General features: G+C 40.2%; 1 protein-coding gene across 1 annotated transcript in view; it reads left to right on the forward strand.

The window, feature by feature from the left end:
• The window catches only part of LOC117517156 (cytokine receptor common subunit gamma-like), a 40,317-nt gene extending 29,492 nt beyond the window's left edge, over positions 1 to 10,825 (forward strand). The window contains exons 6-8 of the mRNA XM_034178074.1: positions 7,654 to 7,759; positions 9,109 to 9,187; positions 9,273 to 10,825. Of these exons, the coding sequence (XP_034033965.1) occupies positions 7,654 to 7,759; positions 9,109 to 9,187; positions 9,273 to 9,506 (419 nt within the window). The 3' untranslated portion in view covers positions 9,507 to 10,825. The remainder of the gene's footprint in view (positions 1 to 7,653; positions 7,760 to 9,108; positions 9,188 to 9,272) is intronic.
• The last annotated feature ends 4,768 nt before the right edge of the window (positions 10,826 to 15,593 follow it).

Raw genomic sequence — 15,593 nt, forward strand, 5'->3', positions numbered from 1 at the left:
TCTCTGAACATTTTCAAGGAAAGTTTATTTTTGGTTCCCAGAACATTTGACAACAATGTTAGCACAGACTTTCCCAGAACATTTGTGCTTGGATGATATAAGAGTAAGGGCCCCTTCACACAGAACACGACTGAAGCCGACTGGCACAAAAAGGAGGAATCGCATGCCACTCATGAAAAATCGGTGCCACCTCGAACGCCTCATACAGCTGTAGCTACAACCATTCGCACACAGCACATGCACTCTACATTCGCAAGCATGTGAGTGGGCAGTTGCCTGTAACCTATTCCATCGGTGGGCAAGATGAAGTCGCATTGTCAGCTGATTGTGTTCGCAGCATTCGCATGGCATGTTGTACGCAAGTTGGACATATCGTGCTGCAGCACAATATGCTGCATCGCCCATGTCGCTCCGTGCCCGAATGACGCGATCAAGGCAGCCTTCACACCAGCGGCCGAAAGACGTTGAATGCTCTGCTGTGTACTCGCAACTCAGCTGGAGGACATATCTCGTTCCATCAACAACATGAAGAACACTCCACTCAGTGCACATGTGTGGGCGGGCTCTCATGCTCTCATCAGTTCCAGGTGACAGCAGCTCAGTGCACATGACATGTTAAATTAAAAACACAGAGAACAGGACAATTAAATAAATACATTCAACAATAACTACATACATAATTACCTAATAAATACATGACATAAATAATCACATAACAAAGGAACAGAGCGTGACACTTTTTCTTTGAGCTGAGTTCGCACGGTCAAAGCTGTAGAACACATACCGTGTTATGAAGGACATGACCTTACAACACTCCACTGTGAGGCGTGTGCTTGAGCATGCTGTCTTCACATGGAAATAGCTAAAGACACATCACCTTTGCAACGGGCAGAAGCGACCGTGTCAGCGCGCACTTCAGCAGGCTGTACCATACGAAAAGAACCGTCTGATCATGTGTACACTCAGCTGGCGATATGAATGTCACCCACATCAGCTATGGTCCACATGACGCGGTGTCCTTCGGCGCGCCTCTCGCTGGACACGCAGGGAAGGCTGGACACATGGCGTCAGCAGATGTGGACATGATAAGAGCGCACTGCTTCATTCTTGTCATTTCATGACTATATGTCTATGACCATGGCTCATATACAGAGCAACAGAAGGATCATACTTGTATTGTCCACTTAACCCTCTGGGGTCGACGCCGTCGTATGCAACGGCTAAGCCCAAGCTTTACTACATTATAAATAACTTTTGAATGATATGAGATAGAAACTTACTTTTTTTTTTTTTGCTGAAAAGTTAACTCCGTGAACTTTCGAGCCAGCCATCGGCCATCTTTGTACTCCTCATAGAAGCTGTGTGATGACGTGCGCAATGTGAGTGTCCAATCGGAATTGGTTCACTGTCAGATGGTTTTCCAAAATCCAATCGTAGGGCAGATTTCCCTCACGTGAAAAGCCAAAGATAGTTTTCAGGAGTGATGTGTTACTAGTTGGCCCGTTTGAATAGCTCCAATGAGTACATACTATTAGTACATACTCAGTGTGCCCTGCGCCATTACGCACAGCGATCAGTGAAAACAGGAGCACACGGAGAGCCTGTGATAACAATCTCACGTGCTCAAACAAAGAGTGTTTGACTATCAGGATTGCTCCACTAGTTTGCATGTGAATGTTACTGGATATCTCTGTTGCTTTCTCTGCATAAAGCACTGTTTAACATATCAATGGACAACAAAAGCATAGACCATTTTGTATATATTGTTCAAAATGTGCATTTGTGTTTATTGTTTGAACCTTTTTGTTGTACAGACTTTCACACAAGACCTCAAATTACTTTTATAAAGTGTCAAAACTGCTGTTTATTATAGTTTGCTGTGTGTTTTGAATAAATGTGTGTGGAAAATTATTTTTTGCTTTATTTTTTTCCTTGCCTATTTTTGATTGTAAACCATTATTACACTTATAAAGCACAACAAAAACATATATTCTGAAAGCACAGGTTGTCCTGAAAAAAAGAGACATAAAACTTGATTGTGGGATGCAGGGAGAGCTGTTAACAGCAATAATAAAACATTTATGCCAGGCGAGTGAACTGTACAAAAAAAAAAAATATATATATATATATATATATATATATATATATATCTTGTGGTGTTGCTTGTTGCTTTTGTCTAATGTGTCAATTTTGCATATTGGATCATTAGTGTTTAAGCGCCAACATGCTATACCAACATGATTTTAGGATTTACCAATGTGTTTGACTGTTAAAATTTATTTGAGACCATGTTAACTGACTTAAAGTGAGCTGAGCTAAATTTAATTGGACCACTAATGGTTTTCAATAGCAGGGGTTGTGGCCAAGTGGTTAGTGCGCTTGGTTTCAGTGCAGAAGGTTCCCGGTTCAAATCCTACCCCTGCCACATTTCTCCTGAAGTGGAGTTGTGTCAGGAAGGGCACCCGGCATAAAACCTGTGCCAATTCAACATGCAATCTACCTTGGATTTGCTGTGGCGACCCCGAGTGCAAACAAGGGAGCAGCCGAAGGGACCTACTTTACTAATGGTTTTCAATGTTAGTTGAAAAGCTACAGTTAGTTTACAAAATGTTAACTATCTAGCTTTTTGCTGAAATTTGCCATCCACTGCTAAAAACATACATAATGGGCCCTTTCTTCTATCTAGCACAAGGTAGCTCATAGTGCACACTATACACCCAACACAATTGACATTTTCATACACAGCGGCCATATCCACGGTTAGAGAAATTCAAATATGATCTAAAAATTGTGATATTATCTCCCTTTAAGTCCTGGTCACACGGCACTAATGAAGGACACCGAAGCCCAAACAAAACAAGAAATATGGACTTACATTGACTTTCGGAGGCATCGTTTAACCGTCGTCCAGCTTCATTCCTGTAGCTGGCGCATCTCAGAATTTTCAAACTGCTGAAAAATATGAACGAATCCTAACGACAGCCTCAATTCATCCATATTCATTTTCACTATCTGTCTTGACGGCTCCTCATTGTTTGCCTGGTTTCCATAACGTCAGCGTTATGTCTGACTGTCTTCCAACTTCGTCCAACCTACCAAGTCTGACATATTGTACAAACGTTGACAAAATCTGAACAGATCAGTAACCAAACCTCTGATGAGCTGAACCTAACATCCTTGTATCGCTGATGACTCGTTCATGTGTGGGATGAAAGGCATTGTCATACAGAAACAATAGCGGCAAGAACGTTTTTATCTACAACCCCAATTCCAATGAAGTTGGGACGTTGTGAAAAATGTAAATAAAAACAGAATACAATGAATTGCAAATCCTTTTCAACCTATATTCAATTGAATACACCACAAAGACAAGATATTTAATGTTCAAACTGATAAACTTTATTGTTTTTGTATAAATATTTGCTCATTTTGAAATGGATGCCTGCAACACGTTTCAAAAAAGCTGGGACAGTGGTATGTTTACCACTGTGTTACATCACCTTTCCTTCTAACAACACTCAATAAGCATTTGGGAACTGAGGACACTAATTGTTGAAGCTTTGTAGGTGGAATTCTTTCCCATTCTTGCTTGATGTACGACTTCAGTTGTTCAACAGTCCGGGGTCTCCGTTGTCGTATTTTGCACTTCATAATGCACCACACATTTTCAATGGGCAACAGGTCTGGACTGCAGGCAGGCCAGTCTAGTACCCGCATTCTTTTACTACGAAGCCACGCTGTTGTAACACGTGCAGAATGTGTCTTGGCATTGTCTTGCTGAAATAAGCAGGGACGTCCCTGAAAAAGACGTTGCTTGAATGGCAGCATGTGTTGCTCCAAAACCTGGATGTACCTTTCAGCATTGATGGTGCCATCACAGATGTGTAAGTTGCCCATGCCATGGGCACTAACACCCCCCCATACCATCACAGATGCTGGCTTTTGAACTTTGCACTGGTAAGAATCTGGATGGTCTTTTTCCTCTTTTGTCTGGAGGACACGACGTCCATGATTTCCAAAAACAATTTGAAATGTGGACTCATCAGACACACAATTAACTGATTCCATCTGCTCAAAGTGATGTTAATCTGTGTAATCAGCTGATGGAGTGGGCGGTTGCCAAGAAAACCTGCACCCTCTCGGCCCTTGGAAGGAGTTGAATACCCCTGCCTTATGACATCAGCCCAGGAAGGCTGCTGGACCGGACAGAGTGTGCCCTAGACTTCTGAAACTCTGTGCAGCTGAACTACGTGAGCCTCTGCAGCATGTCTTCAACCTCAGCTTACATCTTGAGAGAGTACCAACTTTGTGGAAGACATCATGCCTCATCCCAGTTCCAAAGAAGTTACATCCCAGTGAACTGAATGACTTTAGGCCTGTTGCTTTAACTTCTCACATCATAAAGACATTGGAGCGGCTACTACTGCACCTCCTCAGACCTCAAGTCATCCATGCACTCGATCCGCTACAGTTCGCTTACCAGGAGAAAGTAGGAGTGGAAGATGCCATCATCTACCTACTGCATAGAGCTCATTCATACCTTGACAGTGGAAATGGTGCTGTAAGAATCATATTTTTTTATTTCTCCAGTGCCTTTAACACCATTCAGCCCCCACTGTTGAGAGATAAGCTACTGCGGATGAGGGTAGACCCACACCTAGTCTCCTGGATAACAGACTATCTCACCATGAGACCACAGTTTGTGAGGCTGAAGGACTGTGTCTCTGGGACTGTGATCAGTAGTATAGGTGCCCCACAAGGAACTGTCCTCTCTCCTGTTCTGTTCACCCTTTATACATCAGATTTCAGTTGCAACACCGAGCTATGCCACATGCAGAAGTTTTCTGATGATACAGCTATTGTGGCATGTATTAGGGATGGACAGGAAGGGGAGTATAGGACTCTGGTAAAGGACTTTGTCGAGTGGTACAGGGCAAACCACCTGCAATTGAACACTCTTAAGACCAAGGAGATGGTGGTGGATTATAGGAGGTCTAGATCCCCTTCACTCCCAGTCTCCATTGAGGGGGTTAATGTACAAGTTGTTCAGGCTTACAAGTACCTGGGGCTGTACTTGGACAATAAACTGGACGTTTTATCAGTCTGTTATCGCCAGTGTTCTCTTCTATGCTGTGGTATGCTGGGGCGGCAGTGCCAAGAGGAGGGACACTGGACGTATCAACAGACTGGTGAGAAAAGCTGGCTCTGTGGTTGGCACTGAGTTGGAGTCCTTAGCATTGGTGGCTGAGAAAAGGACCCTCAGCAAACTCTTGTCAATCATGGATAATAAGCGCCACCCCTTACATAGCACACTGAACAGGCAGAAAAGCCTGTTCAGTGGTAGACTGCACTCTCTGTCTTGTTCAACAGACAGGCTGAGGAAATCTTTTGTTCCCTGGGCCATTCAGCTTTTTAACTTTTCCCTGAAGCGCCGGGGAAATATGTATTAATATGGATTATGGGGTTTGAGGTCTTGACTTTTTAATATTTATTTATTTATTTATTTATTGGTATTTTTAATGCATTGGATAGTGTTTTTAAGATTCATAGGACATAAGATCAGTGGTGTCAAAAGTACACACATTTGTTACTTAAGTAGAAGTATAGATACTGCAGTTTAAAAACACTCAGGTAAAAGTTGAAGTATCAACTTGACCTCTTTACTCAAGTAAAAGTGAAAATGTGCTCCAAAACCTACTTAAAGTATAAAAGTATAAAGTAACCTTTAAAAAAAAAAAAAAAAAAAAAAAAAAAAGGTACATGCCACTATATGAATTGAAAGCTTAATTTAAAAACTGATTCGTTCTACATGTGGCCCAAGACCCAAAACCCAAAATTACCCCCAACACCACCTGCATGAAAATGTTTCAATTCTAGAACTTCTGAAATGCAATCTGGGACTATTCCAGACGATAAACTGCAGTGAGTGCAGCATCCATTTAGTGAAGGAAAAAAAAAAAGACAACAACTTTCCTTATTCAAATTCATTCCAGTAGTATTCTGCTCTTACAAGGATGCAGCAGTTTTGCAGTTTGGCAGATAGTTCTGGAGGAAATCACTGAAGAAATGAACACATTGAAAATATGGTTTGACCGAAAGAAATTGTCATTAAATAAGACAGGGATGAAGTGGAGGTGTAAGAGTCACTAGGTTTTCACAGGAAACACTTATTTATGTATGTATGTATTTATGTATGTTCATTGTTAGTTGCTTTTATTTTTTCTGTTGTGTTTCTATTCAGGTTCTTTTTGCTTCTTTCTCTAAAATTGTATATAATAATCATTAGATTATTAATATATAAACAAAAATAAATTTAAGAAATTACAATTTGAAAACAAATGCACCCGAACGTGATGAGAGCTGCAATTGCTTAATGCTAACTTTTAACATTGAAAATGCCATAGACATGCTAACGCGTTAGCGTCGCTCCCGTTTTTAAGTTATAAAATACATCAACTGTTTCAGAAGACCATAACAGGTCGGTTTAACGTAGAAAAGGTAAATAATACTCACAGACGTATGCTCTTTAGGGTTTTGGCGGGGGGAAATTAAGCGAAAGAAAGAATAAACGAAGCAATAGGTCGAAGCATTGCTTCAATCTGCGAACCACTGCTTGGATTGGTTCACGGTTCAAAGCAAAGCCGTGCTGCAGAAAAGTTGATTACAGGCGCACATGACGTGAAATATATATATATATATATATATATATATATATATATATATATATATATATATATATATATATATATATATATAAACATTAAACTGAAGCCAAGAGTAACGAGGCTGTTTGTTTTAAAAAATGTAAGGAAAAGAAAGTACAGATACTTGTGTGAAAATGTAATGAGTAGAAGTCAGAAGTAGGCAGAAAAATAAGTAAAGGAGTAAAGTATAGATACCTAAAAAGTGTACTTAAGTACAGTAACGAAATATTTGTACTTCGTTACTTGACACCTGCATAAGATTTGTAGTATGGTCACATTGACTCACTTTTTGCACTGCTCCCCCTATTGATGCATTTGCACTTACAGTGACTGAACGTGGAATGTACCCTCATCATGAATATCCACTCTGGTTGTTTTTTGTCCTTGTGTGTGTTAAATGTACTGTATAAGTATAAGGATGTGTTTTAAGCTACGGGGTGCTTACATTTCCTTTTGGATCATTAAAGTATCTATCTATCTATCTATCTATCTATCTATCTATCTATCTATCTATCTATCTATCTATCTATCTATCTATCTATCTATCTGTCTGTCTGTCTGTCTGTCTGTCTGTCTGTCTGTCTGTCTGTCTGTCTGTCTGTCTGTCTGTCTGTCTGTCTGTCTGTCTGTCTGTCTGTCTGTCTGTCTGTCTGTCTGTCTGTCACAAATCATCACACATCATCTACACACATACACACACACTCACATGGGCTGGCATCGCTCGAGGACAGAGCCATAGTCGTGAGTGCGATATTCCACATGTTGTCTATACCCAGAATGTTCCAAGATTTCCATGTTGTAAGTCCACACACATTTTCATATGTTCGATGTCACAAAATGTAAAAAAAAAAAAACATACACTTAAAAGGAAACCTAATGTTTATCATAACTCAAATATCAAGTTTGACTCTTGCTTATTCTCAGACATTTGCACTGTTTTCCACCACAGACCCTCACCAACTCAGTGACTCAATGTCTGTGTGGACCCCATTGATGTATTTGGCGGGCGCTGTCACACTCATCCTGCTGGTCATGATGTTGATGTACCACGAAAGGTGGGTGGACACAGATGTTACGGCGAACAAGATAGTTATTTCAGCATGACTTCAAATACTTTTGTAAATGTCAAAAAATATTGATATAAATAATCAGTTTGTCATGTGAGAGGTAAATCATTTCTAATCTTGTATAGTGCCTGATCACCATAAAGCTAAAACAAAAACAACAAAAAAGTGAGATCAGGTCACAAGATATGCACATGAAAAATATAATCTGTTAGTTCTATCACATAGAAGATGCGTTACACAGTACTGAAAAACTGGACAGAACAAAAGAAATGTAGCAAAGATGGTCCACCTCTAAACTCATCAATCTTCATTTCGGTGGCGATTGTTTTAGTTTTCAGTCGGATCTGCACGGTGGAAACACCTCGGCCATCTGCTGTCTGTGTGTTCAGCTGGTCTTCAAGAATGTTTTCAAGTTCGCCCCATCTGCTTTTCTTACCTCTGAAAGCTTTTGTTGTCTTTTTGCCTTGAGTCAGTTCTTGACGCTGCCATCTCCAAAGTCTCACCCTTGATTCATTGATGCCAAGCTTATGTGCAGCAGCTCTGTTTCCTTCTTCGACACCTAGATTGATGGCCTTTAACTTGAAAGCTGCATCATATGCATTTTTTTGTATGTTTTCAATGTTGCAAGTGTGTGCACAAAGCGCAAAATAACTGATCTGAGGAAGGTACTGTGAGTGCATACAGTTAGAACTGTTTCATTGGCCCACTGTGACCTGTTCAGTAATTTCATTGGTCTGATGTGACAAGGCTAAATGTTTTGGCGCCACAAAGCTCGTTAGTCTGTAAAAATCCATAAATTAGCTGCATCATTGTTTAAGTCGCAGTGTTCAAAGTGTGTGAAAAAAGTAGTGTCTTACAGTCCGGAAATTACGGTAATCCTGCTAAACGTCACACATTGAAAACATGGTGGCGTTAACCAGTGAATCAAATACTACAAGCAACATTATGATGATATCATGAATAATTGTCTAAAAAACACCTTTTCCAGGATATCAACACATCCATTATGTCTCGAAACGTGATCCAAAGATTATGTGGATCAGCTAATGATTTGTCAATACAAAGTGTGAGAGACATTTTATTGATGTCACAAAAGCATCATAATGTCACATCACAATGATCTGAAAAACTTAAAATATCTCCGACTGATAAGGCTAGATTAACCAAGTGTGGCATCTTGGCCTCGGTGCTACCACTCCTCCTGTATCTTGAAATAACTATCACACTCTACAGTGCAGTATTACGTATATGCTGGGTATGCATCGTTACTACGATGCCTTTCATTGTAGCTGTGATCTTGAATCCATGATTGTGACTGAATGTACCGATCTCCACAGGCTCAGAATCATCCTCATCCCAATTGTTCCCGACCCACACAACAAGCTGGGTGGAATCCTGAAAGACCACAATGTAGAGGTTAGTAGCATCAAATTACGCTACAAATTACGCAAAAATCCTGTCACATCTGTGAAACAACTTAAACCACGTTCTTATTTTAAAGGACTGGCTTCCTATCCCTGAATCAATGAAAAAAGGTTTTCATGCTAACTTCAATGAGCGTGCGTGTCCTGTCTCTGAGTGCAGCACAATCTCAGAGTCTGACAGCGAGAGTTCCGACAACTCCGCTTTGTCTGTCACCACCGACCAAACTGACTGCTCCACCAGCAACCCAGGAACCGACTCAGAAGACCCGTCGACGTCCTCCTGCACTCTGTTGATGTCCTCTGAGGAGTAGCAGGTTTTGGTTTAGGAGGAATCTAAATCAGAAGCGTGATTCCCCAACCTTTTTGAATCCAGAAATTGTGATACATCTTGTGCACATACTATAAAAACAAAAATGTACAATCTTAAGGCAACTGGTTGTTTAGATATTTAGAATTTTCTCAAGATAGGGAAGTTAGTTGCTTCATTCATTCATTTTCTGCCGCTCATCCAGGACTGGGTCTCAGTGGCAGCAGACAAAGCAACTCAACCCACACTTCCCTACCCTTGACCAAGTCCTGTAACTCTTTCCATAAACTGTCATCATCCACAGTGGCCAGGTTTGTGCATGTTTATTACTGAAAAAAAAAAAAGAATTTCCCTTCCATCTTGGGGTTACCTCTGCCCAACCTTGTTGACGGAGGAAATAAAAATCCAAATCATGAGTAACTGGAATATTAGAAGCAGAAGGATGTGTTCCTTCTTTTCCTGCCTGAACTGACTCCTCAAAAAGTGCAGTAACATTTCCACAATCCTGGACTTTCATTTTTCTCATCCCATTTTTCAGATTTATATATGTAATGTTGTAAAATGAACTGCATATAAAGATAGTGTAAAACTGACAGAAATGAAAAAAATAATTAATTTTTTAAACACACCTGAATGTTAATAAAATTAATACAAACAAATGCATCTGGGATAAAATGTTTGATAAATGGAATGAGCAAATAAAATGTATGATTGTGGAACTAGAATGTATTTAATTGAATAAAATGGACATGAGTTACAAAAAGAATAAAAAAAAAAAAAAAACTTGACCAAGCTTCACATCAAGCATATGTACTGTGTAGCAACCATGGCTAGAACCAAAAGGATAGCGGTTTAAGCCCTAGCTACTTCTGTTTGTCAAAATGGGTCAAACTGCCCCCAGTCCCACCCTGGTGTGTGACGATAAAGTTCCATGATAGCTTATTTTAATTCAGTTCACTAGAACATCAGTTGTGTGTTGAGCTCAAAGTTCATCAAATGTAAAATATAAAAAATTTCTTAAAATATTTTACGTTATTATATGGCTGCAATGCTACGTGCACTCTGATTGGCTGATTTCAAAATATCAGACTGGTTACCATAATAATCGGTCCGGAATGCTTATCACATTTGTTACAAACCAGAAAACTAAAAACATTATTAGAAAAACCAAGTTGGACATGAACACACACCATAATTATGTAAACAACATCAGGAAAAAAAAAAACGGATTAAAAGCTTACCAACTAACGAACAGTGTCGCAGACTGAACGATCCGACTCTAAAAATTGATCTGTCATGCCTCCACTGTGCATGCATCATTTTGGAGCTCAGACGCTCATCTAAGACAGAGTCTCTTCACCAAAAGCGATAAAATGGATTAATGTGATTATTAACCATCAGATGATAAAGGTACAGCCTCTTAAATCATTCTAAAGTCACTTTTAAGCAGAAACGAGGCCGTTTTAAGCAGAAATGAGGCGATACTCTGTGATGCTTTGACATGACCGACGCGCAGTGAACACATCAGCTAGCAGTTCATGTAGCCGCAGCGCTCTGATCGCTTCCTCAGTCTTTTATGATGGAAAAAATGCTGAATTTATGTGGAAATGATTGTTGTACAAAAGCTTCAGATATCCGTGAACCGTGGCAAATGATGCATGCACAGAGAAGGCAGGGCAGACCAATTTTTAGGGGGGACCATTCAGTTGGAGACACCGGACCATCTGTTAGCAAGTTCTTCACGGAGGTGAAGCGAACAGGTCTGACTACAAGCCGTCAGCAGCTTTCATATTCAGGCGATACTATAAGTTTGCGTGTTTATATATATATATATATATATATATATATATATATATATATATATATAATAAACAAATTGCTAACCTCACTTGCTCAGTCTGTACGGGAATATCAGACCGAGGTGTTTTTTTGCACGGACCTCACGTGCTTACACCAAGGTCTGATATTTTCCCATACACACCACATGCTCAGTTAATAATCCTTTATTATCACAGGTTATAACCACTGATAAACCTTATCTGTATCATTTTTAGCTACACATGCTTGTGAAATAGGCTTCACTGTTTTAAAATGGCAAGTGTTTGTAACTATTGTCTTTGGGGAAATATACTTATACTAGACATAGATCAGAAAAACAAGCTTTCACCGAAAAGTCATTGACATCACAGCTTTTTAATTTAATCATATCCTTATTTGAAACATTTTTCTTTCATAAACGTCACGCTGTATTATGCTGCTGATGTGTACATGAATGATATACTGTATGTCTCTTCATTTTTATAGCTTAACAGTTTGAACTGTACCAAATTGCATGCTCAGCTAAAGCCACGATGTGTGTATTACAGTTCAAAGCTCAAATAAAAAATATGAATATTCCTGTGGGGTGCGGCTGAATTTGTTGGCAATTGTTCTCAAATATGTATGTTAAAAAATGAGAGAAAATTCAAACTTCAAAAAGCAATTTGTGCATAAACTGAAAAATAAAAGGGTGTTTATGTGATAAATATCCAGCTTCTCTGTTGTTTTCGCTTGCCAGTACTAAGCACAAGCCTCAGCAGGTCCGAGGTTGATCTGCTGTGGTGACCGATTGGACATAGAACTCAAATAAAATACAACCAAATATGAATTTAAAAGGACAAAGTAAAAATTAAATATGGCACTAAACAATAACACTGGACTGGTTCTCTCCCTCAGCCCCAACCAGTCCCAGCAGAATATTGCCCCTCCCTGAGCCTGGTTCTGCTGGAGGTTTCTTCCTGTTAAAAGGGAGTTTTTCCTTCCCACTGTCGCCAAGTGTTTGCTCACAGGGGGTCGTTTTGACCGTTGTGGTTTTTCCGTAATTATTGTATGGCTTTGCCTTACAATATAAAGTGCCTTGGGGCAACTGTTTGTTGTGATTTGGCGCTATATAAATAAAATTGATTTGATTTGATTTGATTTGACTTTTCTTTCATGCAAAATGTGTTTTATTGTCCTTCTGATGCTGTACTGTATATGTATATATTGTTAGAGTAGTTGCTTTGGTGTGTGTGTGTATGTGTATTTAGCTCTCTCTATATATTTATGTTTATCTACATAGAAAATTCCCCCCGGTATGTATGTTCCTTAAGCTCGGGTCCTCTACCAGTGGCCTGGGAGTTTGAGGGTTTGGTGCAGTATCTTAGCTGTTTCTAGGACTGCACTCTTCTGGACAGAGACTTCTGATGTTGTGCTTGGAGCCACTCTTCCGATTTGGAGGTTACAGCTCCTAGTGCTCTTGTTACCATTGGGACCACTTTGGACTTTACCTTCCACATTGGCATTGCATCAGCTGGGATTACCATATCGATCACAACTGCGGTCTTCTGTCCCTTGTCAAACAGCACTATGTCTGTTTGGTGGGCCAGCAGCTGCTTGTCTGTGTAGAATTTGAAGTCCCACAGTAACCCTATCATTCTCAACCACCTTTGGTGGCGTCTCCCATTGCGACTTGGGGACTTCTAAACTGTATGTGGCACAGATGTTCCTATACACAATTCCAGACACGTGATTGTGCTTCTCAGTGTACGCTGTCCCAGCTTTCATCTTGCATCCTGCTGCTATGTGCTGGACTGTCTCTGCGGCACATTTTCACAGCCTTCAAATTGGTTTGTGTCAGTGGTGGTAGACTCCTGCCTCAATGAATCTGATTCTTAGGGCTTGTTCTTGTGCTGCCATGATAAGAGCCTATGTGCTGTCCTTTAGGCCAGCCATTTCTAACCACTGGTAGGTTTTCTTGATGTCAGCCACTTCCTCTATCTGTCGATGGTACACCCCATAGAGGGGCTTGGTCTTCCATGATATCTCCTCCTCCTGTTCCTTATCACCATCTGTGGTCAACTGCCTGATGCATTCTTGTAGCAGCTGATCCGTGGGGGGGCGTCATCTTTTTGATGTATTCATGGATGCTTCTTGTCTCATCCTGGGTTGTAGCTCTGACACTCACTAATCCTTGCCCTCTCTCCTTCCGTTGCTCATAGAGCCTCAGGGTACTGGACTTTAGGTAGAAACCTCCGTGCATTGTGGGTAGTTTTCATGTTTTGACATCAGTGGCATCTGTCTCCTCCTGTGGCCAACTTAGTATCACAGCTGATGACTGGTAGGGCGTATGTATTGATGGGTAGGATCTTATTTCTACCATTGACCTGACTTCTCAGTACCTGTCTTATCTTCTGGACATATTTGGCTGTAGCTGACCTTCTTGCATCCTCATCATGGTTCCCACTGGCTTGTAGGATTCCCAGGTACTCGTAGCTGTCCTTTATGTCCACTATCCTGCCTTCTGGCAACTCCACCCCCTCAGTCTGGATCACCTTCCCTCTCTTTGCCACCATTCGGCCACACTTATTTAATCCGAATGACAGCCTGATATCATCGCTGTAGATCCTGGTGAGGTGGATCAATGTCTCACTCACTCTTGGCATACAGCTTGATGTCATCCATGTACAGTAGGTGGCTGATGGTTATTGCACTCCTGAATTGATATCCATAGCCATTCTTTGTGATGAGTTGGCTGAGGGGGTTGAGGACTGTACAGAACAGCATCGGGCAGATAACCCGTAAGTTGGAGAGGAAATGGCGTCTCACTAATTTAGAAGATCTTCACTTAGCCTGGAAAAAGAGTTTGTTGCTCTATAAAAAAGCCCTCCGTAAAGCTAGGACATCTTTCTACTCATCACTAATTGAAGAAAATAAGAATAACCTCAGGTTTCTTTTCAGCACTGTAGCTAGGCTGACAAAGAGTCAGAGCTCTATTGAGCTGAGTATTCCATTAACTTTAACTAGTAATGACTTCATGACTTTCTTTGCTAACAAAATTTTGACTATTAGAGAAAAAATTACTCATAACCATCCCAAAGATGTATCGTTATCTTTGGCTGCTTTCAGTGATGCCGGTATTTGGTTAGACTCTTTCTCTCCGGTTGTTCTGTCTGAGTTATTTTCATTGGTTGCTTCGTCCAAACCATCGGCATGTTTATTGGACCCCATTCCTGCCAGGCTGCTCAAGGAAGTCCTACCATTATTTAATGCTTCAATCTTAAATATGATCAATCTATCTTTGTTAGTTGGTTATGTACCACAGGCCTTTAAGGTGGCAGTAATTAAACCATTACTTAAAAAGCCATCACTTGACCAAGCTATCTTAGCTAATTATAGGCCAATTTCCAACCTTCCTTTTCTCTCAAAGATTCTTGAGAGGGTAGTTGTAAAACAGCTAACTGATCACCTGCAGAGGAATGGTCTATTTGAAGAGTTTCAGTCAGGTTTTAGAATTCATCATAGTACAGAAACAGCATTAGTGAAGGTTACAAATGATCTTCTTATGGCTTCGGACAGTGGACTTATCTCTGTGCTTGTTCTGTTGGACCTCAGTGCTGCTTTTGATACTGTTGACCATAAAATTTTATTACAGAGATTAGAGCATGTCATAGGTATTAAAGGCACTGCGCTGCAGTGGTTTGAATCATATTTGTCTAATACATTACAGTTTGTTCATGTAAATGGGGAATCTTCTTCACAGACTAAAGTTAATTATGGAGTTCCACAAGGTTCTGTGCTAGGACCAATTTTATTCACTTTATACATGCTTCCCTTAGGCAGTATTATTAGACGGTATTGCTTAAATTTTCATTGTTACGCAGATGATACCCAGCTTTATCTATCCATGAAGCCAGAGGATACACACCAATTAGCTAAACTGCTGGATTGTCTTACAGACATAAAGACATGGATGACCTCTAATTTCCTGCTTTTAAACTCAGATAAAACTGAAGTTATTGTACTTGGCCCCACAAATCTTAGAAGCATGGTGTCTAACCAGATCGTTACTCTGGATGGCATTTCCCTGATCTCTAGTAATACTGTGAGAAATCTTGGAGTCATTTTTGATCAGGATATGTCATTCAAAACGCATATTAAACAAATATGTAGGACTGCCTTTTTGCATTTACGCAATATCTCTAAAATCAGAAAGGTCTTGTCTCAGAGTGATGCTGAAAAACTAATTCATGCATTTATTTCCTCTAGGCTGGACTACTGTAATTCATTATTA

This window comes from Thalassophryne amazonica, chromosome 9 (assembly GCF_902500255.1).
Source record: "Thalassophryne amazonica chromosome 9, fThaAma1.1, whole genome shotgun sequence".
NCBI lineage: Eukaryota > Metazoa > Chordata > Actinopteri > Batrachoidiformes > Batrachoididae > Thalassophryne > Thalassophryne amazonica.